At 37.7% G+C, this 25,176-nt stretch overlaps 1 protein-coding gene across 1 annotated transcript in view; it reads left to right on the top strand.

The window, feature by feature from the left end:
• The window catches only part of LOC115276363 (myb/SANT-like DNA-binding domain-containing protein 3), a 109,995-nt gene that overhangs the window by 62,528 nt on the left and 22,291 nt on the right, over positions 1 to 25,176 (top strand). The window contains exons 4-7 of the mRNA XM_029920379.1: positions 163 to 189; positions 2,526 to 2,622; positions 19,172 to 19,320; positions 21,598 to 21,663. Coding sequence (XP_029776239.1) covers positions 163 to 189; positions 2,526 to 2,622; positions 19,172 to 19,320; positions 21,598 to 21,663 — 339 coding nt within the window. The remainder of the gene's footprint in view (positions 1 to 162; positions 190 to 2,525; positions 2,623 to 19,171; positions 19,321 to 21,597; positions 21,664 to 25,176) is intronic.

Below are 25,176 nucleotides of genomic sequence, written 5' to 3'. Positions count from 1 at the left end.
CCAGGAACCATGAGATCATGACCTGAGCCGAAGTCAGACGCTCAACCGACTGAGCCACCCAGGCGCCCCTCGCAGTTTGATTTTTGATGAGAAAATTGACTATTGGGTCAGATGACATTTCCAGCAAAAGTATTTCTATTCACTGTTTGTTTTTCTTCTTAGATAATGGCTCTGGATCTGGAGAAGGAGGTAGGTGTCAAGCACCCCTTAAAGGACATTTGTTTCCTGTGATTTTCTGTTTTTAACAGCTTTATTGAGGTAAAATTCACACACTGTAAATTTTGCTCATTTAAAGCGTACAATTCAGTTGCTTTTAGTATATTCACAGAGTTGTGCATTCATCACCACAGCCCATTTCAGAACATTTTCGTTACTCCAGAAAGAAGCCCTTAGTCATCATTCCCAACCCTTCTGTCCTTTTTAGCCCTAGGCATGTTGTTTCATATGGTTATGTCTCACTAACGTTTTGTTGACAGACAAAGTGGAAATGTTGTAGCTCCTGTTAAATTGAGATTGCACCAAAGTGCCTTCTCCTTCTGATCATCCACACAAGTGATTTGGACTTGGTCAGAGTATTTGTAACTCTTACACCCCTTGCTTATGAATTCTGGCTCATAAGGAACTTTCTTTCTTTTTTTTTTTCATGAGGAACTTTCAAGGTGCAGGGTTATAAAACTCTGGAGTGAGTTGTGCATGGCAAAGAGAAGGCTTGCAGAACAACTGTAGTAGAATCTAGACTTTCTGCCATTAAAATACTCCTGTGTATGTTTTTTTATTTTATTTTACAAATATATAATTTATTTTTGCTGTTTAAAAAAGTGTTATCTGGTAATAGCATATAGCAAGAGTTTAAATTATCAGAGTTAAGAATGACTCATTTATTTCATGCTCTAATGAAGCTGTAATACTTAGTGTCTACTGTATCTAAAGTAATGCTGGAGGTACTGTGGTGATACATACACTAAAAGAAAACTTACTGTAGTAAAATTCACAGTCATACAAATGAAAACTATCGTTGTGATCCTTTCAATACTATCTGAAACCTTATTCCAGATTTCCACATTTCATAGATTCCTAAAATGGCAGTGTTGGAAGGCACTTCAAAGGTCACTTAGAGAATAGACGAATCATCCTGAGGAAGAAGTTCGGGGATGAAAGTTTCAGGAGAAAAAAAAAAAAGATTAAAGCTATCCTATAATAGAATGTGATTTAAAAGGACATGTTCAAGCAGAAGCTTCATGATCACGTGTGAAGGATCAGACCATCAATTCTAGATCTTAGAGCCAGAAAGGATTTTAAGAGAGATCATGTAGTCTAGTCTTTGTGGTCAGATACTCAGTAAGGAAACCGTCACATTCCCATACTAAAGAAGCGGAAGTTGATGTCATGGTTTTTTTTTTATGTCGTGTAGCTACTGGATGTCTTGCTCTGAGAAGGTAGGTTGACCATTTCTTTTCAGGGAGTATGAGTTTAGAAACGCTAAGTCGTTTTCTCAGATTAGTATACAAATGAGTGAGCTTGTGGTGGCCGTGCGATTTCCTGTTTTTTCTGAAGCTTTAGAAATAATAGGATTATGATCTCTGGAATCTGGGAAGATTCATGAGAATTTGGGAAAGATTTCTACTTGAAGTGCATGCAGACACTGAAAATGGAAAGTTTAGAAGTATTACCAAATGGGCATATTAGGTTTTTTGACTTGCCTTGTAAGATTTTCTTTACTGATTGACACCCCCTGAATAAGGTGTTACTTCCCATACCAGAATGAGAGATCCTTTGGGTAAACTGTAATCCCTAAATTGGCTTCAGAACAGATCTCCCTGCCAGTTTGAGATTATCAGGGTAGGATCCATTCTAGTTGAGTCCCCTTGAATGTGAGCTATGAGTTGGAGATTTAGTGGTAACTTAAGAAAACTGTTTCTTTGTGCCGGAACACAGGAGACCCATACACTTCTGCGTTCTGAGTATTTTTGATGTGCTAAGTGGGCAAAGTAGAAAAGGAGGCAAGTCTTTTGTAAAGAGACCCCTTTCCTTTTACAGATTTGGAGAGAAGTATTTGTTTTAATTCTGCTGTTAGTTATGTAATAAGAAAGGCAGGTTTGAAACTAAGGTGAGGAACAAGTGGTTATACTCTTGCATTTAATCATTTATTTGTTAACTGGCATTGCATAATCTTTCAATAGGATGATCACTGTACCAAATTCATTGCTCGTTTTATTTTCTCTCTTATTTAATGTTACGTGGTAATTCTTTTAAAGGCAATTACCTATCAAAACCTGTAGTGTTCTTTTGTACATAGGTTAAGGGATTATTTTGCTATTACCAATACTTGTTTTCTCATAGAAAATGTTATACTCAGTATTGGCAACATTTTTGGATGCAAGCATTGATAGATTTTGGAACTGATTGTTTTCAAGAGCACAGATACACATTTCCCCCAGATAGGGAATAATGGCTGCTGAAAACATGAAGCTTATCTGGAAAGGAAGCCAACTTGTGGTTGAAAATTTAATTTTTCTTTTTAACAGAAGAGGAAGGGTCGGGGGCCGAAGTTCACAGAAAACACTCCAAGTGTGGACCTTGCAAATATAAAGCTGAGTGTGATGAAGATGCAGAAAATGTTGGGTGAGTTGATTGAGGGAAAAAGATGCACTTACCTGGAGGTTAATCAGCACTATTCTATTGTAAAGCGGTATCTTTTAACCTGGTTCTGGATATTTTATGTGTGCCTTCTGTATTTTTTTGTTTAATGCTGGTCTGTTGACTTTCTCTTATGCTAATATATTATCGTAGCTCGTTAAGTTAAAGTGTTATATTTTAGAATGAGAATTCAAGCCTAATATTTTCAGGTTTACCTATCTTTATTATAATAAAGTTTGACAGTTTTATATATTTTATACTAAGTGCCAATTTTATTTATAAAAAATACTCTTATTCTGAGTTATCCTAATATTATACTTTCTAACAGTATCAATAAGTTTCTCTTTTGCTTAATTTGCAGTTTTACACAGAAAATTTTCATATATTTCATTGTATTAAGAAAAACCTGAAATTGCTTCAAAATTTTAGATACACTAATTATTATACATAAGTAAAAAATATTTTTTAGAAATCCTAGGTGTGCACTCTGATATTATATTGTTTTATTTTCTCATTCATGTTCATCCTTCAGTAACGTGGGTTTTGCAGCTGGGCAGCATTGTGTGTCCAGTTTCTACACGGGTTTGGTGGAATAGTAACGATATGGACATCAACACAGTCATGTTTGTTTCGTCCTTTTATCAGATTCCTGTTTGTTTATTTCAGTCTCAGCCTTTCATATCCCTGTGGTGTTTGCTTTTTGCATAGCTTTTTGTTTTTAAATTATACTTATTTTTGAGGAGGAGAGGGAGAGGGGGCATGAGTGAGTGAGTGGAGGAGGGGCAGAGAGAGACTCTCAGGCAGGCTCCATGATGACTCAGGACTCCAGTCCTGGGGCTCAATCCCACCACCAAGAGGTCACGACCTGACCCAGTACCAAGAATCTGATGCTCAACCGTCTGAGCCACCCAGGCGCCCCTGCTTTTTGCATAGTTGATTCTAAAAGCTTTAATGCTGACTTCAGGACTTTTTAGCACAAATTGATCTTCACTTCCCCAATTACCCCATGGTGCATGTTTTAAAACATTTATTTTGTAGAGATTTGCACTTTCTTCCTTGTACATATTTTCACTGTGTGTTTTCTGGTCCAGTGTTTTATTCAGCCCTAAATATATTCAGGTTTTTCACTGAACAGGAGTAATATGGTTTATTAGTGTCAATGCCCAATGTGAGTTTTATAAATCAAGGTCACACCATTTTCCGGGTTATGGTTCTAAATCAGCTATTTGGGTGGTATGTGGTAAAATTAATGTCTGATAATTTACTTGGTATATCAAAGTTGGTGAGAATTGGCACAAGACAAGTTCAGTAAAAATGAATTCTGTAAAACTTCAGTTTGCTCTGTTTCTACATGTTGGTCACTTGGATTGACATGTGTCCATTTATTTCAGTCCAAGTGACTTGATTTGGAAGAACATGTTTTTGAAAGTAGATGCAGGTCTATAGAACAATGAGCAATATGGACTTGAAAAAGAGATAATAAGTGTTATGTTCTCTTCTCACTTTGTGCTAATTATATGGCATGATGAAACACTGGGGTGTGTGTGTGTGTGTGTGTGTGTGTGTGTGTGTGTTTGTAGAGATTTAGTTCTTTTTAGTGTTTTCTCTCAGGACTGTTATATAAAGGTATTCAGAGTCAAAATAGTTGTCGGTGATTGATTGGGTTGGTCTGTTGGTCTGTTTTTATTCCTTCGTTTGCATGTGTGTTCAGTCCTGCTTTAGACATTTATCTGCTCTCATTTTTCATCCCTTAATTGAAAGAGACAGATCTTTTGCTTAGAAGTAGACAGAGTCCATCTAGTCTCAGAGACAGTCCCAAATATGACATGTATGGTAAAAAACACATCTTCCTATGAACACCACCTCATGATATAATATATACCCTATACCCAGTCAGAGCAACTTCCTTGTATGTACTAAATTCATTTTGAGAGCTTGGAACCACTGTTTTTGAAGATAAGGCTTTAAGCATAAGGAAGTGGGCACAGACCAAGGAAGAGGTTACTTTTTTTTTTTTTACTTTTTTTTTTTAAGGTTTTTATTTATTTCTGATACAGAGAGAGACAGCGCATGAGAGGGGGAGGAGCAGAGAGAGAAGGAGACACAGAACCGGAAGCAGGCTCCAGGCTCTGAGCTGTCAGCACAGAGCCTGACGCGGGGCTCGAACCCACGATCGTGAGATCTGACCTGAGCCGAAGTCGGAGGCTTAACCGACTGAGCCACCCAGGCGCCCCAGGAAGAGGTTACTAATAGAAAGGAGCATGCAGTCTGAGGAGCCAGCCAGGGAGTGCGCAGACTGGAACAGGCAGCCAAGCCAAGGCCAGGAAATCGATGCAATAATAGGAAAACATTAAGGAAGCAATTGATAACTTTACCTAGAAAAGTGATTAAACTAAAATGGTTGATCCTTCTAAGGAAAGAGACAGAATGAAATTTTAGGAACATTAATCTTTGAGTGTATGAAACACTTATTACTGATTGCAGTTGAGTTTAACAATTTAGATGTATCTCAATGGTTATAATTTTTTTTTAAACTTTTAAGTGGACCATGGTATCAAGAAAGTTATATGGAGGTTATTTAACTCCTTTAGGCACCTTCTGTGTCTTTTCATGGTTACTTCCAGGTGAATATTGGCATGTTTGCCCAAGGGTAATTTTGACCTAGCTAACCAGACCTTTTCAGTATGGAAATTTGCCAGATGCCCAAATGTGGTAGTAGCCATCAAGCCTTGATTAGGAAGATGTAATATAATTTTTAAATTAAAAGATAATATTGTAGTTATTAAATACAAAAAACAAGAACCCATGTCATGTTTTAATTACTATAAACTCTATCAGAATCAGAGAATGTTGAGTAGGATCTTAAAATTTTTTAAAAAATTTTATTTATTTTTAAGAGAGAGAGAGTGAGCACGAGCAGGGAAGGACAGAGAGGGAGAGAGAGAATCCCAAGTAGGCTCCATGCTGTCTGTGAGGAGCCCGACTTGGGGCTTACTCTCATTAATCATGAGATCATGACCTGAGCAGAAATCAAGAGTCAGACACTTAACTTTCTGAGCTATCCAGGTGCCCCTAGGATATTAAAATTTATCTCCTATTCTAGTTTTCTCATTTTACAGATGCGGAAATTAAGGACTAAAGTCAGAGAGTTTTAGGGGGCAGATTCTCCTAAGTTCCAGTCGAGTGTTTTTCCTATATCGGCCTCTTTTATTCCTAGAAGGAATGCTGTTGTCCTTCTACTTCAAGGACTGCTGCTTGATGACTTTAAAAACAAAACAAAACAAAACTTTGGCCTCTTCAGCCTGGTCCCAGCTGACATTTCTTTTCTTTCCTTGTCTTCTAGTAACCCTGAGTACTGGCTGCTTTTACATTCCTTATTTATGACTTTTTATTGTCGTCTAAAATAACCCATACCTACCTGTCTGTTTTTGTATTAGTGACTTTCAGACTTCTTAAAAACACAACTCCATGTAAGAACTAGATTTACACTGTGATCCAGCACTGTGTATGTGTACACATTATAATAATACATATTAAGTAAAACGAGAGTCTATATAGTAATACTTACCTTTATTAAATGCAAGGTATTCAAATATTTTCTGTATTATTTCCTTTAAAAATGCTGGAATTGACTTCATTATCCACTGGTGATTATGACCTACCGTTTGAAAAATATTCCTCTATAATGTAACTGTAATGGATATTATATTTCATCTTATATTTTTAGGTATGAGTATTCATTTAAAATACATTTTATCTTTTCTCATTTTGAAATGTCTTTTCATTAGAAGAAATGCTTATAACCTATCTGGTTTCTAAAGGACAGCTAAAATCTTTCTCTTGCTTTAAAGCTCTTTTTCTTGTTCATAATTAAAAAAAAAAAACCTGGAATTTTGGGGGAGGGGATCAGTAGTATCATGTAATTTATTTTTTTGCTATTAAGAAAAGTGCTACTTTTTAATTTAGCCATTTAAATGGGAATTTATTTAAATATATTATGTTCATGTTACATATTGTATAGTGGGTTATATTTTTCAGATACTGTTACATAAATTATTTTTTCAGCTCTTTATGGCAGTTTTGTCTGGTAGCAAGGAAGTATTATCCTGATTTTACAGGTGAAGCTGAGCTCAGAAGAGGCTGAATGGCTGGCAGTTAAGCAGCAGAACCAGAAAACAGGTCTAATGATAATGGATTTATCCATTGTGTTGTGCACACACATGTGTAATACCATGATGTTCTCGGTGGTGGTGGTTTTATCCCTAAGCTGAAAGCTCCGTTCTGTCTTGTGTTTTGGGTTCTTTAAAAATAATTTTTCCTCCTCTCAGCTCAGGCTCTTAGCTGCTGCTTCTGGGTGTTGTGAGTGTGCCTTGACAATGAGCCTGAAGGTAGATCACCCCAGCTTTTAAATTTACTCCTCTTTTCTGGAATGGGAGATAGATTGTAGAATAAGTAATTTAGAATAAATTCTACATGTAAACCAGAGTAAGGCTTTTTTAGGTTTGTTTGTTTGTTTGTTTGTTTATTTATTTATTTATTTGGAGAGAGAGAATCCCAATATTAGCCCTGTGCTGATAGCACAGAGCCTGATGCAGGGCTGAAACCCATGAACCTTGAGATCCTGACCTGAGCCGAACCCAAGAGTCCAGCACTTAACTGATTGAGCCTCCCAGGTGTCCGGTAAATAGGTTCTCCTGAGTGAAATGTGTGAACTTTATTACATATATTTTATCTTTATCTTTTGTCTGCTCAATAGCTGATTTATATATAGTTTAAATTATTTTTAGCATCAGAAAGGTTTTTTTCTCTTTCCTTCCTGATGTATAGTGTGCATCTCCAATGACAGTCTGGTGTTTGCATGGGTTAGTGATGGCTATTTTCACTGATGCTTGCTTTTTAATTTATACCTAGAGCTAGGTAGTGAGATTGGAAGAAGTTTGACTTCCACCTAGGGGAAATGTCAGTATTTCTTTGTGACCATTGTGAAGTACAGTGGGTAGACCTTGTGCTTATTAGTCTTTTTAAAAAATTTTTTAAGTTTATTTATTTATGTTGTTTAAGTAATCTCTACACCCAACATGGGGCTCAGACTCACAGTCCCTGAGATCAAGAGTTGCTTACTCCTCTAAGCCAGCTAGGCGTCCCTTCTGCTTAGTCTTAAAACTTGGAAACCTGCTTTATAGCATGTTGTATTTCTTAGCAGCCACACCCCTTCTTTTCATAAATGATATTTTTAATCTGACCAAAGCTGAAGTTATTGCTGCAAGATAGTCATCAGCTGTTTGTGTGGAAAATGGGGCCAAATAATCGTAGAACTCCTTCACATCAGTACCTTTTCTATTCCTGACCAAAATCTCTGCCCACAAATGGTTTGTGGAATCTGTTGAATCATCAGGCCTAATGTCAATACAGGTGAATTATAAAAATCCTCGAATTATTTCTTTTGAACTTCATGTGTGATGCACTTTATGGAAATAGTCCCTATTCTGCCTCTTTGATGTCAGTCTCTTTGGAGATGTTCTTTCCTTGAATCAGAGATCTCTTAGAGTTGCTCAGAGAATCATTGTAGGCATGCAGTATGACAGACAACATTGACAAACAATCTACCTGCTGGACATCTTTGTCATTTGGGGGACCATTTTCTCTTTGACACAGATGGCTGGTCAGTGTCACAATCTGATGAGTCTCTCCCTCAGAAGTCATGGTGAAATCTTTTGTCTTATTTAAGCAGAGAGAGTGATGCTATACATGTGTGTCCTCTATTGTGTCCTCTTTCTGGATGCACATATACTTCTTAGAAAAAGAACCAAACAACCTTTCCTACCATTTCCTACCATCTTCTCTTATTTCCTTTAATCAAAGATGACAATAATTGTTTGTCATTTAACATTGCCTTACTCTGGATACATAGAATATAGACTTAAAACTCTGTAGGTTTAGTAAATTCCTATGATGACCCCTTAGATTATAAGGGAAAAATAATTGTATGCTGTTCTTTTTCTTCTGATAACAGGAAACACCACTATTAAACATTATTTTATACAAAGCAAAAACTGGATATTAGCAATGACAGGCTCCTTTGTCCAGAGATATCTTTCTTTAGTGCTACACAGCTGCCAGTAAAGCTTTTCCGTGAGAGGTTTGTTTTTAAAATGCAAAGCAGGGTCACCTGGGTGGCTCAGTGTGTTGAGCATTTGACTCGATTTTGGCACAAGTCATGGTATTGAGCCCTACATGAGGGCTCTGCACTAAGTGTGGAGTTCTCTCTCTCGCTGTTCCTCTCTCCAGCTCATGTGCTTCCCCCCTGCCCCCCACCATCAAATAAAAAAAATTAAAATGCAGAACACCACATCCCCATGACTTTTGGCAATTTTTTGAACGCTCTGTTACTCTTTGATGGTTTGTCTCTTATTCCCTCTGCTTAGAGTCCCATCCCTATTTATCTACTTGTTTAAATCCTACTCCTTCTTCTTCTTTTTTTAAATTTGTTGTTTATTTTTGAGAGAGAGAGACAGTATGAGCAGAGGAGGGGTAGAGAGAGAGGGAGACACAGAATGCAAAGCAAGCTCCAGGCTCTGAGCTGTCAGCACAGAGCCTGACGCAGGGCTCGAACCTATGAACTGTGAGATTATGACCTCAGCCCAAGTCAGACGCTTAACTGACTGAGTCACCCAGGTGACTCCAGACGCCTCTGTACTATTCCTTCTTGACCTGAATGAAATGTAACTCAGGTCACAGGTCAACACCTCTTAGGGAAGCCTCCCTTGCTGCCTTCCATAGTCTCTATGAGTTAGGTGACTTTATTGCCTGTTGCCCCTTGTTCTTTCGAAATAACCTCGGCTGTCTTCCACTAGCAGAATGTGGGCTCCCTGAGGGCAGGGGCTTTGTCTTGCTGATCTCTGTACTGGATGAACCTGCCATAAGGTAGGGTTGTAGAGTCCCTCTATAGGTCTTTGTAAACTCATGGCCGTTCACAGTAAGGCTTTATTATTCACTTAGAGCTGCACACAGGATTGTAAGGATTTAATATATGTGAAAAAGAGTGGAATTGTATCAAACTTGTTTCAGGCTTCATAGGTGATTGTTAAATCTAAATATAAATAGCTTCACATGAATTAGTTTAAGCCAGTGTTTTCTTAACTGCTAAATAAACTTACCATATCAAGAAGGAATAACACTTTCTGTATAAAGTGAGGAGAAAGAAAGGGAAAGGATAGATTTTTTTCAATAAAAATACTACTACTTTCAGATGTACATAGTATTTGATTATAAAGGGCTTTTTACAAAAGCTTATTTGGTTCTTTCATCAGTATTATGAGGTATCATTCTTATTTTAAAGACTTAAGAGTTGTGATTTGCAGAAATCATAGAAGTCATTGAATTCGTTTATTTATGTATGTATGCATTCATGCCTTTGAAATTTGTAGTGTTAGAAATTCAAAAGCTTTAAAAGGCTTTCCTGTAAAAAGTCTGTTTCAAACCCCGTTCCCCAGCCACTCAGTTGTCTTCACTAGAGGCAGTCACTGTGATGTTTATTTAATCTCCCAGTGATTATTTTATGCATGTATAAGCAAATATATACACATATTCTCTCTTTCCTTTTTTAAAAACTAATGGCAGCACATTATACATACTGTTCTATGTTTTATTTAAAACTTTTATTGTAAAATGTATGTTTGCATACAGAAGTGTTTAAAACATATGCATGCAATTTAAGGAATGCTACATTGGTGTACCTAACACCTAGGGTACAAAATAGAATATTGCCATATTACCAGTATGGAGCGTTAACCCAGCCATGGATGGAAAGGGCAGTAGTGCCGCTATTCCATGAAGCCTTCCAGAAGAAGATACATTGAACAGTCTCAGAGTCAGAGTCTGGCTTTTAGTTTCCTAGAGAGTTTACAAGATTCCCTTCTGGGGACGTCAGTGCGCAAGAACATGAATGAATCATGGGGAACAGAGGGCTCACCACAGTTGAGACATCTGACAGGATTCTAGTGATGCCAGGTACGGATGACTGGCAGGAATCTGGTCGGAGATTCTTTTACTTTTTTTTTAATGTTTTATTTATTTTTGAGAGAGAGAGAGACAGCATGAGCAGGGTAGGTTCAGAGAGAGAGGGAGATACAGAATCTGAAGACAGGCTCCAGGCTCTGAGCTAGCTGTCAGCACAGAGTGGGGCTCGAACCCATAAACTGCGAGATCATGACCTGAGCTGAAGCCGGAGGCTCAACCGACTGAGCCATCCACGCAACCCTGCTCTGTGTTTTCTACTTCTTGTCTCGCCAAAGCTGACCTCTCACTTTCAGGAGTCAGTGAAAGGAGTATGCTCGTTTGAGTCAGGCAGTAGGGCATGGACGGGGAGTGGGAAATTCACCACCACATGGTCAAGGCAAGCCAAGTACGGATCAGAATCTGGATCAGGCTCACCTGGGCATTCTGTCCCCTGGCTAAAAAGGGCACAGTGGCACTGGGCTTAGTAATTGCAGCCATCAACAGGACTGTCTACAAAGTGAAACTATTTCAGTGTGGACTGGTTGTCCTGTACATCTCGTATGTAGCTAGCACCCTGGGATCTTCCTTCAGTGTTGTATCTTTTTCAGCAACAACCAATTCTCCAATTTTTTTTTACACCAACTAGGTGTCCTTTGATTTAATTAAATTCTGACGCTACTTGGAGTTAGCACAGATCCCAGAGATTGAAGGCACAGACCCAGAGGACACCACCTGCAAGTAGGGTTCCCTGCATTTCTGCCGAGCATACTACTAATTTGGAGATTCCTGCAACCTCCCCTCAGGCTTCATAATTTGCTTATATGACTCATAGAACGTAGGAAAGTGCTATGCTTACTGTTTATTATAAAGGATGCAAATAGACAGCCAGATGAAGAGGTCCATAGGATGAGGTCTGGAAGTTGTCTTGAGCACTGGAGAGTTTCTGTTCTGTCTCCATGGTGTCGGGCACACCACCTTCTCAGCACGTGGATGTGTTCACCAACCTGAAATGTTCCTGTTTGAAGTTTTCTATTGAAGTTTCATTATTGGTTAAATTATTGGCCATTGGTGACAAACTCCATCTCCAGCCCTTCTCTCCTTCTCCCCTTCCCAGAGGCCAGGTAGGGTGGTGGGGTGGGGAAGTGAAAGTTCTGACTCTCTAATTACCACAGTTGGTTTTTCTGGTGTCTTAAGTGGACCCTCTTTCCCCTCCCCCCAATGATACATTTCCTTAGCATTTCCTTAGCCTCTCCTATTAATGGGACAGTTTTGAGGGTTTTTGGTTGGTGCCAGGTACAGGGAGTTATGCCACGAGGATCCTAGAAATTCCTTTACCTCTCTTCTATATAAAAAATCTGTTTCTTGTATTTTTTGCCTTTAATTTTTTGGTTTTACTCCCATTTTAGTATATTTTTCAGTACCTTCTTGAAAAAGGGTACAAGATGTTAAAAAAAAAAAAGACCAAAAAACACTTGAGACCTAATGTTTTTAACTGTTTTTATCCTGCATCTAGTACCTGACTTATAACTTGTCAAGTACATATTTCTAGGTGGGAAATAATTTTCCCTCAGAATTGAGAAAGCATTGCTCTACTGTCTTCTAGCTTCCAGTATTCCTGTTGAAGCCTGAAGCCACTCTGATTCCAGAACCTTTGCATATGATTTATTTTCTCTGCATTGAAGCATGTTAGGATCTTTTGGTCCCCAGCATAGTGGAATTTCACAATGTTGCACCCCTTTCATAGAAAGTTACTTCTTTTTTTTAAAGTGTATTTATTTATTTCAAGATAGAGAGCAGGCAGGGCAGGAGCAGAGAGAGAGGGAGGGAGAGAATCTCTAGCAGGCTCCACACCACCAGCACAGAGCCCAATGTGGGACTCAAACTCACGAACCATGAGATCATGACCTGAGCTGAAATCAGATGCTTAACTTACTGAGCCACCCAGGAATCCCAATAGTTAACTTATTTCTGATTTGAGAAGTTTTCTTCAATTAGTTCTCTGATGATTTCCTTTCATCTCTTACCTATCTGGTATTTCTGTTATTTGGTTTTTGGGAATCCTGGACTAGTCCTTTAATTTTCTTTTCTCCTGACAGGAGAAAAGAAAACTTTACTGTACCTTCTGAGAGGTTTCTTCAGCTCTATCTTCCAGTCGTTTTATGAGTTTTTTATTTCAGCTGTAGTTTTGATTTCCTTTTTCATTGCACCCGATTGTTTTATGCTTGCAGTATCTTTTTGTGACTATACATTAATGGTTGATATTCTGTCTGCTGTGAGGATGAGATTTTCTTTTATTTGTTTTTACTTGATGAGTTATAATCTGTTATTTTGTTTATTTTTTAAAGTTTATATGGCCTTAGTGAGTTAGGGAGTATTCCTTCTATTCTCTAGACAACTGTGTGTAAGAACAGAGTGATCTCTTTATTGAATGACTGGAATGAATGTGTTCATGAATTTTCTTTTTTTAAAACATCTGGCTCTGAAGCTGTCTTTGAAGGACATGTTTTTTCAAACAGATGATTTAATTTATTTAATGATTATAATACCATTTGGCTTCTGTTTCTTTTTTTGGTTAAACTGAATGGTTAATATTTTTTAAAAGTTACTAATTTCACCTGTATTTTCAAACTTGCTATTTAGAGATGCTGGGTGGCTCAGTTGGTTAAGCATTCGACTTCTGCTAGGTCATGATCTTGCAGTTCGTGGGTTCAAGCCCTGCCTTGGGTTCTGTGCTGACAGCTCAGAGCCTGGAGCCTGTTTCAGATTCTGTGTCTCCCTCTCTCTTTGACCCTCCCCTGCTCATGCTCTGTCTCAAAAATAAATATACAAGAAAAAATTTAAAAAAAATCTTGCTATCTTATAGTGGTTTATAATTACCTTTCATTATCTATTAAACCATAACCCCCATTGAACCATAATCTTTTTAATTGCTAATATATTTTTCTCTCATTCTTTTTCTTTCTTTCTGGATTAATCCTCCTTTGTTGATTTGAAAGTCTTTTCAAAGGATCAGCTTTGGCTCTATTGATCCTTTCTGTTGTGACCATGTTTTCTATTTCTGCTGACATATATTTGTATATCTTTATTTATATCTCAGTATATCTATATCCATATCATCTGTTTTTCCCTTCTTTTTTGTTTTTATTGGATTTATTTCATTGTTCTTTTTCTAGCTTCTTAAATGGAGGCTTAATGATTTAATTTGCAGCCTTTTTTTTTTTAAGACTTGAGAATAAACTTGAAGGTAGTGAGGGATCCCATCTGGTGGGGGTCTGAGGGAACAGAGTTCTGGGAGAGGGAAAGCTCTGAGACAGGAGTGTCCTCGGTGTATTTGAGAGAAAAGTGAGGCCAGTTTAGTGAAAAGATTTTTCATGCTATATCATGAAAATTGTGGAAAATACTTGACCTCCTCACATTTGTTACTTTCCATTCTGAGATACCTGTTTTACATAACAGCTATGAGTAGAGAGAACACCGTCCTAGTCACTTATTACTTTTGTGACCTTGGACTTAAAATTAAAAAAAAAATATTTATTTATTTTAGAGACAGAGAGACAGAGCATAAGTGGGAGAGGGGCAGAGAGAGAGGGAGACATAGAATCTGAGGCAGACTCCAGGCTCTGAGCTAGCTGTCATGTCAGCACAGAGACTCACGTGGGGCTCCAACCCATGAACCATAAGATCATGACCTGAGCAGAAGTTGGACATTCAACTGACTGAGCCACCCAGGCACCCTGATCTTGGGCTTTTTAACTTTGTTCATATTCATCTTTCCTTTTCATAATTACTTACTGTCAAGATTAATCAGGCAAATGTGAGTATTCCTGCACAGTGGGTACAGAGTAAATGGTTGCTAGATGTCTTGAATTTGGCATATTATCTGAAGTGATTTCTTTCCCTGTTAGTGCCTACTCCTCAGCTTTGGGCATCCTGCCCTCTGCTGTGGTTGCCTTGTGCAAATAGCTGTGATCACTGTAATCATAGTATCAGCAGCCTCTTGAGTTTAATGTTTTCCTCCGCTGCTCATTGTTTCACTGGACTTTCCTTGACATGGTAGTTTAATTCTCTTTCTGCCTGTGCCATTGAGAAGAGCAGCCATGGTTTGTTCCCACAGTTCTTTTTTTTTTTTTAATGTTTTATTTATTTTTGAGAGAGAGAGAGAGAGAGACAGCGTGAGCAGGGGAGGGTCAGAGAGAGAGGGAGATACAGAATCCAAAGACAGGCTCCGGGTTCTGAGCTAGCTGTGAGCATGACCTGGGGCTCAAACCTACAAACCATGAGATCATGACCTGACCTAGAAGCTGGACGCTCAACCGACTGAGCCACCCAGGCGCACCTGTTACCACAGTTCTTATTCTGACATGCAGTGGTGCCATCCCAGGGAGGAGCGCTGACTCTCTCCTACACTTGGTCACAGTTGTGCTCAGTGCCTACTGCTCAATTGCTTGTTTCTCCTCACTGGATTGGTATGGTATCTTGCCTTTGTTATTGAGCCGTTTCTGATTTCCTGAAGCAGTACTGTAATCTTTCACCAGCCCACCTTTCTCTTTTATTGCCATTCTGATTTTGCCTACTCGTGTCCTGTCAACCTGGGGTTGGCAAGGATTTTCTGTAAAGGGCCAGCTGATAAATATTTTATACTTGGCATACGAGATATGATCTCTGTCCCATTCTTTTTTGCCCCCTCCCCCCCAAAATGTAACAGCCATTTTTGACATTAGTAAATAGGAATTTTTAATTTTTTTCTGGTGCCTTAATTTTTAAATTGTGGAGTAGAGTATATATTTAAAAGTGCATGAAACTTACACACTTGGTTTAATGCATAAAAATGAAACAAAATATTGTGAATTCTACCTCCCAGGCCAGAAACAGAATAACATCAAAACTTGAGAGCTGCCCATGTTCCTCCCTGAGTACATCTTTTCTTACCTGGTATATTGCATTTTGTAGAAATCATTTCTTTGCTTTTTACAATAGCTTCACCACATATGGTAAATGTCTTAGTACATGATTTGCCTTTTGATTGATTTTGAGTTTTGTGTAGATGGAATCATCACTGTATGTACCTTCTTTTGCTCAGCAATTATGTTTTTAAGATTCATTCGTGTGAATGCACACAGCCATAGTTCATTCAATTTCAGTATTTATTAAATTTAATTTTTTGACTATACCACATCCCTTTTATAGTCCATTTTACTGTTGACGGGCATTTGGATTGTTTCCAGTCTTTTGTTCTCATGAATAATGCTGCTGTGAACATTCTTACTTGTGTCTGCTGCTGCACAAGGAGCTTACCAGCAAAGGCCTTACCTACTAGTGAAATTGTTGGGGGCTTGCAAGGCTAGGTTTGGTAATCTTATGTACCGATTTACACTTTTGTATTTGTCTTTCAGATTTTCTTTATAAGATCTATTTTCAGCTGCCTTTATGATTACCTTTACTGACAGCCAGTGGGTGACAAACTCTTAAGTTTTAACTTCTTTTGACTTTCTTTTATTTTACTCTCATTCATGAAAGATATTTCTCTTTATATATATATTTCTTTTTATTTCAGCACATGGCAGGTATTATTTCATTGTCTTTGCTATAAATAAGTATTTGGCTTCAGTATTGCTTTTGAAGACACTTGTCCCCCTTATTCTTGCTTCTTTCTCTTCTTTCTGGCTGCTTTTAAAATACTCTTTTTTGATATTTTTATAAAATTCCACTGTGAGATCTCAATGTCTAGATTCCTTTCTAATAATTCTATTTGGAATGTATTAGGCTTTTTGGGTATTTAGATAAGTATCTTTTTTTAGTTTAGGAAGTTTGATGAGAAATTGCCTCATTCCTTATACTTCTTTTTGAGGTCCAGATTTTTTCTAGATTTTGTCGCTCTTGTCTTCTGTGTCTTTTCCTTTTTTCTTGAAGGCTTTTTACCATTTTTTAAAATGTTTGTTTATTTTTGAGAGAAGTGCACGCACGAGTAAGTGGGGGAGGAACAGAGGGAGAGAGAGAGGATCTGAAGCAGGATCTGCACTGTCAGCCGAGAGCCTGATGTGGGGCTCAAACTCATGAACCATGAGATCATGACATGAGCCAAAGTCAGATGCTTAACTGACTGAGCCACCCATGTGCCCCAGTCTTCTATATCTCTTAATCTTTTTTTCATATGTTACATCTTGGACTCTTTGCTGAGGTCTGGGTAATTTTCCTTGACCTGTCTTCTAGTTCCTTAACTCACCTTTAGATTTTCTAATCTGCTCTTAAATCTAAATAATTAGGTTTTTTTTTAAATTTATTAAAAGTGCTATTTGGTTCGTTTCTTCTCCTCTCCCTCTCCCCTCCTTTTTTTTTTTTTTTAATATATGTTTAGTTTTGAAAGTGAAACAGTGTGAGTGGGGGGAGAGGCAGAGAGAGGGAGACACAGAATCTGAAGTAAGCTCTAGGTTCCAAGCCCTCAGCACATAGTTCAACATGTGGCTCAAACCACAAACTGTGAGATCAAGACCTGAGCTGAAGTCGGAGCTTAACCAACTGAGCCCCCCAGGCATCCCTCTCATCCTTTTTTTATTTTTTATTTTTATGTTTTATTTATTTTTGATACAGAGAGAGACAGAGCATGAGAGGGGGAGGGGCAGAGAGAGAAGGAGACACAGAACCAGGAGCAGGCTCCACGCTCTGAGCTAGCTGTCAGCACAGAGCCTGACGCGGGGCTTGAACCCACAAATGTGAGATCTGACCTGAGCTGAAGTCAGAGGCTTAACTGACTGAGCCACCCAGATGCCCCTCATCCTTTTTTTAAAAAGTCAACTCTACCCCTGTTGTGGGGCTCCAACTCACCACCCCAGGATTAAGAGTTGCAGGTTCCACTGGCTGAGCCAGAAAGATGTCCCTGCTTGGTTCATTTTCAAATCAGCTTGTTCCATTCATGGTGTTTTATTTCCTTATTTCTTGTAGGTACATGGGTGACTGAGTGTGTATGATCTACTTAATCTTCTCAGAACTGTATCTTGGAAAATGTTTGAGGCCGAGGATAATAAAGTTGGGTTTCTCCAGAGGAGATTGCATTTGCTTCCGTCAGTTGCCTAGGGCCCCTTCCCAAGAGTCCTTGGCTCTTAAAATAAATTCTGGGTTTGAGGTTTTTCAGAACACCCAAGTAGTATTTTAAGTTGTAATTACCCATGTGAGGGCTGGCGTATGGTTTTTAATTCTCAGGGGAGATGTTTTTGTTCCCTCTCTTCAATGTCATGGTCAGGATAGCATTTCCCCCCCACCTTTAAATAGTCCCTGTGGAACATGGCAACTCATTTCTACTCTACTCTCACGCTGAGAGTTGTAACTTTTTGACATACCAGCTTTTCTAGGGTCTTCAGGCTCCGCATTTAGGTAGGTCAGTATTCTTTGTCTTTTGTTCCCAGAGGCCTGCAAAGCCACAAAAGTTGATAATTGAGTTTACCCAATTTGGCAAACACTTTCAAGGTGAAAATCAGCTTTAGCAAACTCAGTTGACCTTTCTCTGTTCCTGTCTGCATTTAACTTTTGTTTGGAATATTCCCTGATTTCTTGTCAACTTAAGAATTCATTTGAGAGAATTTTTAAACATACCTTTCCTATATTTTTTATTGTTTTCAGCAGGAAGATTAGTTTAGCTTCTGAGACTACAGTGTTTCTAGAAGGAAAAGTCTCTTTTTCTTTACTTTTATATTCCCAATTAGATTTTATTGTTCTTGAGAGGAGTGACCATGCCTTAGACCTCCTTATGCAGTCTTAGTGGTGAGTGGACACTCAGTGGTACAGGTAGATGTGCAGCTAGGAACACTTTTGAAGGCTTTCATTGTACATGTTTCATATCAATTATGGTTTTTAATCTTTCCAGTTATTTGGCAAGGTAGGTATATTATTATAACCTCTATTTTGCAGATAAGTAAACTAAGACTTAGGGGAAGAATGTGGACACAAATCTGGTAATTAGTTGAGCTAGGAGTTAGATTCATGACTTTTGATAGATAATTCTGTGTTCTTTCCACTACACCATGTTGCTTTTTAATTAATGTTGACATTTGACATCTCTTGATTATTCTACCTAGATAGGAAAATTTCAAGGAAGCCACTGGGTTAATAATATCTAGATGAAATTATCTTTAAATTCTCATTTGAAAGAAATTGTTAGGGGTGCCTGGGTGGTTCAGTTGATTAAGTGTCTAACTTCGGCTCAGGTCATGATCTCATTGTTCACGAATTCGAGCCCCATGTCAGGCTCTGTGCTGACAGCTCAGCCTGGAGCCTGCTTCAAATTCTGTGTCTCCCTCTCTCTGCTCCTCCCCCACTAATGCTTTTTCTCTCATTGCCCCTCAAAAATAAAAAAAAAACATTAAAAAAAAGTTGTTAGCTTTTTATTGTTAAACTTTTGTTTTACAGTTGTTAAAATTGTTAATCTTTTATTAGTTACTTAGAACAATATATTGACTTCTGTTAACAGAAAGCAGAAGAAAGTGAAATGCAGCATTGTGAAATTTTGTTGTAAAATATATATAATTTATATCTTTTCCAACAGGTGTGTATGTAATATAGATTGCAGTGGATACAGTTTTAATCCTGTGTGTGCTTCTGATGGGAGTTCCTACAACAATCCTTGTTTTGTTCGAGAAGCATCTTGTATAAAGCAAGAACAAATTGATATAAGGCATCTTGGTCATTGCACAGGTAAAAGCTATTCTACTCATCCAGGGACCTGTTTTTATTATATTGTGTGTCTGAAATCTTATTTGTCATTTTGGTAGTGTTCCATACTTGTAAAATGAGAAATCATTGATGCTTTATTTATTTTTTTAAATTGCTTTATGTTTTAGAATTTCTTTGTTCTGTTACTAACTTAGGATTTTTTCCATTTATTTTCATCTTCTCAAGACCCAAACCATGCTTTTTTGTTGTTCATGTAGTTACTAAGCTATTCCTTACATGGGCTTTTAGATACATTGGTAGTTCTTAAAGGTTGTCTCATTTATAGTAATACTTGTATCTGTTTATGAATTAGTCAAATTATTTTAATTATGATAGTAAAACTATAAGCATTGCCATATATTTCTTAATCTTTTTTTCTAGAGTAGAGAAGTTTACTTTGTTTTCACATGCTATCTTTAGTTTTTGCCTCTGCATATTATGTACTGTTAAGAGATTTTGGTAAGAGGTTATAGAATGTAAGGAAAAATTATCACCTTCAGTTTAAAATTCTTTTTGCTCTTTTTGCTTTATGTCATAGTTTAGAAGCCATGATACCAACTAAGAATTTATATTTGTTTTCTATTCCAACTAGAAATATTCAGTCACTAAAGGCAGAGGGTCTCAATCTTCTTTCCTTAGTCATACACATTTGGGCTAGGATTAGGATAACGTATCATTTCATAGTAACATACAAGAGCCAGGCACATTGTCATGGACTAGGATTGTGGTCCTAGTAGTCCTGCTCAGGAAGTCCATCTCTCCTACCTATTTTGGACTTTTTAAAGGGATATATATATATATTTTATCTAAGCTAAGAGAAAAAAGTTGTATGGCAAAGTTTGGTACTTGATATTGGTAACAAATTGTTTGTGGCATACTGTACTCTCTAGTCTAAGCTACTAGAGAATGCCCAAGAAGCTGAGAGGATTTCCAGTTGGGAGTCAAAAATGGGTCAGGAGAGCAAACCATATGCTGATAGAGACTTCTTATATGTCCCTTGATCTTAAAGAAGTAGTATGGTTTGTTTTTCTTTTTTTTAATTTTGATTTTTTTAAATGTTTATTTATTTTTTGAGAGAGAGGAGACAGAGCATGGGTAGGAAGGGGCAGAGAGGGAGGGAAACACAGAATCTAAAGCAGGCACCAGGCTCTGAGCTGTCAGCCTGATGTGGAGCTTGAACTCATGGACTGTGAGATCATGACATGAGCCCAAGTCAGATGCTTTACAAACTGAGCCACCTAGGTGCCCTGGTTTGTTGTTCTTTCCTAGTGTGGTGTTTAGAGCCTAAGTTGAAATAGTAGCTTAGAGGGGCACCTCAGTGGTTCAGTCGGTTAAGTGTCCAGCTTTAGCTCAAGTCATGATCTTGAGGTTTGTGGGTTCGAGCCCCGCATCGGGCTCTGTGCTGACAGCTAGCTCAGAGTCTGGAGTCTGCTTCAGATTCTGTCTCCCCCTCTCTCTCTGACCCTCCCCTGCTCGCTGTCTCTCTTTCTGTTTCTCAAAAATAAATTAAAAAAAAAATAGTAGCTTAGAGAAATATCTTTTATGAGGAACTGGTTCATAATTGAATGGTAGTACCTGAATTTCAAACTTTAAGTTGGTCAAACTTGAGAATTTTGTTAATTGAAGTTTATACAGATTTAGAATCCTTTGGAGTAGTTGGTCCTTAATTTTTATCTTGCTCCTCTTGATAATATTTCCATTCATACCTAATAATTCCTTCCCTTTCCTCCCTCCCTATGTACTGGGAAGCTGAAACTTGTGCTTCCAATAGGCATTTGGGGTTCATTTATTGTCTTCCCAGCCCAAATACAATTCACCAGTCAGGGGTCATTTCTTTTATTAATTTTGTCTGTTAAAATAACTGAGGTTCCACATTTATCTTTAATCTAATATGTTTCCAGGGAAACAGTGGTAGGAGAAGGTAAATCTTGAGACCATTGTCCCTTGGAGAGAGGGTTAATACTTTCCCTTCAGGGTATGTATTATTTTAGTTTGCACAGGAAAGACTTTTTAAGAAGAGGACATTTGAGCTGGAGTCTAAATGAATTTAGGCTGTTCATCATGCAGAGTCTGTATATATTTGGGATGACTTGAGGCCTGAGATAGAAATGACACAATAGATCAAGAGAATAGAGGGAAATATGAGCAGGATAAGTGGACGAAGTTGAGAAGGACCTGGAGAATTTAGAAATATTTGGAAGTTTCATGGTATGAGTAAAATATCGTATATGTCTTAATATAAAATCTTTTCTTTTATAGACACAGATGATACTAGTGTGTTGGGGAAAAAAGATGATGGACTACAGTATCGACCAGATGTGAAAGGTATTGAATCATGATTTCCCAAATTTTGGCCAGATATTGAAATATGGTCAGTAGCTGTCCATAGTAGTTATATTTGCATTATAATGACCCTTCTAACTTTGCTCTCTGTAGCAGTATGTTGTGGAATATATTATCAGTAATAATATGAACTGAAATGGCTAAGGCGCTATTCTCAACTTACAGAGTACTCTCACATATGCTGTTTAATAGAAATTTTTATTGAGATAATTGCAGTTTCACATGTAGTTGTAAGAAATCCCTCATATTTGCTTCTTAAATCCTCTTTACTTCTCTAGAATATACTATTAATGCTTGCCCTCTGTGCACAGGTCTTATTCTCTCTGCCTGGAACTTTTCTCTAACTAATATTTATTTTTTTCAGTCTTAGCTTAGAATTCATTTCTTCTTGGGAAATATTCTTTGACCTATAAGTCTAGATTAGGTGCCTCTCTATTATACTCTGTTACCTGAACACTTAACCAACTTTAACTGCAGTTGTCTCTTTTACTCATCTGTATCCCTCTGTAGGCTCTGAGTTTTATGAGGAGAGGAGGCCGTATCTATCATGGTCACTTTTATTCCTAACTCCCGGCGGAATGTTTGGCACATATGTAGGTGCTCCATACTTGCAAAGAATGGATGCAGCTCAAAGAAACTGCAGGATTTGTTTGTACAGAGTCTTAAATATAGTAAAGGTCAGAGCCGCAGAGATTGGATTCCTTGGCCTTAAGTCCAGTGTTCTTTGATTTAATTTGATTCTTACAACTACTCTGAGGGCTAAGGATCAAGGGGAATGTTGAGGCTCCGTGAAGTTCTGTCTAGTGACCTGAAACAAGTCTAGATCTTGAGACTCCTAATTTGGAACTTAAATGCTCTTTCACACATGCGTCTTCTATTCGTTTATTAGGTTATACTAGTAAACAATTGTTTTTAGATATGTGATCTACCTTTTATCCCTAATTTCTAAAAAATAGTAAAATGAGAATAATAATAGTATCTATCTTATAGCTTTATAAAAATTAAATAATACATGTCAAGTGCTGAGAATAGTGTCTGACATACTCATAAGTGCTCAATAAGTGATAGCTGTTATTATCATTGAATTTGTTATTTCCTCACTAGAATCATATCAAACCTGAATCATTTATATTCCAGGAGCTCCTAAAATACTAGTTTTCCTATGTCAGTACAAGTGTTATATTTAAAATAAAAAATCTCTTGTATTCCCATAGGAGATATAATAGCTCAGCCCCAGTTTTATTTTTCTATACTGTTAGTACATGACCTGAATGGAAGGCTATTTTTCTGTAGGTAGAGGCTCATACTTAAGGTAATATGGGGAATTGTGTATGTCCTAAATACTTATCTGCCTTTGATAAAATTACAGGGATATTTATTACCTAGGTCATTTTTGAGGTACTGAAAATTCTTTACATATAAGAACTGATCTTGGAGACTGGCGGAAATTGGGTAAACTCTCCTTCCCTATGCCCTTTATAGGGTAAGAAATTCCCCTTAGACCAAGGAGGGCTATGCCAGGCTTTAGGGGTACAATGGGAAGTCAGCTGACCCAGGATTGGGTCAGTTACAAGACAGAGGGGGGAATGTAAGGACGCAGGTTTGAGACAATAGAAGGGCACACATTGTCCAAGGCAGGAGGGACCACCCTTGTAATACCCTTAACATTCCTAAAGGCAGGCCTAGAAATAGAAGTTATAGGTAATCACTTATTGCTTAAGGCTAGTTACACCCTATGTGAGGGTCTTGGGTCCTGGGTTTACTCTGATTGGTTAACACTCTAAATGTTGTAATTGGATAAACCTGCTATCAATAATATTGTATAATAATAATAGGATCACTGTACCTATGTCACAATTTCCTGTAACTCCCCCAAGCCCTACCCCACCTTTGTTCGGGGCTCTCAGCATGGATCCACCACGCCGGTAAAGTCTGTGAGCCCGAGTTTAGGCCCTGGCGAGCCTAAACCCATAATAAAGCCCTTTGCTTTTGCATGCGTGGGGAAAAAAAAACAAAACCAAAAACTGATCTGTAACTCAAATGAAATTAGTAGATATAATCAGTAGATATAATTTATTATGTGCCTATTTTATACTGCTCGTTTTATCACATACTGTTGGTGGATAGGAAGATAACTAATACTTTAGTTATCTAAAGAGTTTGTGATATAATAAATGAATATAACCTACTTCTAACAAAGTAGAAATTGGCTATTGTTTTACATGTAGTATGGTTAAAAAGTGCAATGGAAATTCAGAAAAGATTATTATTTGGTGGAGTATAGTGAGGGTCAGAGAAACTTAATGGAAGAGGTGGAATTAGGACTGAAGCTTGAAGGATGGTTAGGATTTTAATAGAGGTCAAAATATTTAAGGAGAATTCTAGAGCATGAGCAGAGGTGTGGATGCAAACATTAGGATAGAATGTATTGGAGAATGATAAGGAATCCTTTTTTCTCTCGAGAGTAGGGGGGTTGAGAGGTAGATATGGAAGATGCGACCAGAAAGATTGGGGCCAGATTATGTAGTGCTTTAAATGCTGTGTTATCCTTGGAAATTTAAACTTTATTTGTAGGAAGATTATTAATATATTTGAAAAAAACAAGGCTGCAAAGTTGACCAGTTGAATTGATGGTACCTGGCAGGCACATTGTGCTTATTATTATATATATTGGACTAGAGGCAGGAAGATCAGTTAGGTAGACTCTAGGGAATAGACTTCTGCTTAGATCAGAGGGATAGAGAGTTCAGATGACTTGGACGATGGATTCTGTTTATACAACTAAGGATGTTGGGAGAGGCAAGATGTTTTAGGTAAGGTAAGGGAGGAGTTGATGGTGCAGGTGATTAATTTTGGAGTTTGAGTTGTTTATGGAACTAAGTAAGTCCATATGACTTTAGCATAAATTTGCAAGTCAGTCCTTTGAGACTAAGGTGATAGATAACTGAACTCAAGAGAACGAGTAAGAGATTATAGAACTGCATTGTTTAGACTATTGCAAACTTGAAATAGGGCTAGCATGATTGAGAAACAAAACATTTAATTTCATTTCTTTTTCATTGAATTAAATTTAAATATCCATATGTGGCCAGTGGCTACCATATTGGACAGCACAGGCATAGAACATATCTAGAGTTGTAGAAAGTTCCATTAGATGGCACAGTTATCCAGATCCAGAGAAAACCAAGAAAACTACATTGGCACAGAAGCCAAGAGGGAGAGGTTGCATAAATGTGTGAGAGGACGAGTATTGAATTTGAAGACAAGGGAATCATTGGTTATCTTGGACCAAAGAGTTTCTGTAGAGTTATAAATGTGAAATCAATGTGAAAGAGTTATGAAGTGTTCTGGTAGTAAGGAGTAGAGGTCAAAAGGTAGCTATTTTGTATTTTCCCCCCATTTGCTTCTATTTTTTGTCCTCACAGACATTTATAGGAGGCCCTTAGTAAATATTTGTGTCACCAGGACACAAACAAGACTTGCAAGGTAGGTAGG

Source organism: Suricata suricatta, chromosome 13 (genome assembly GCF_006229205.1).
Source record: "Suricata suricatta isolate VVHF042 chromosome 13, meerkat_22Aug2017_6uvM2_HiC, whole genome shotgun sequence".
NCBI lineage: Eukaryota > Metazoa > Chordata > Mammalia > Carnivora > Herpestidae > Suricata > Suricata suricatta.
This window is presented reverse-complemented; position numbering and strand designations above follow the sequence as displayed.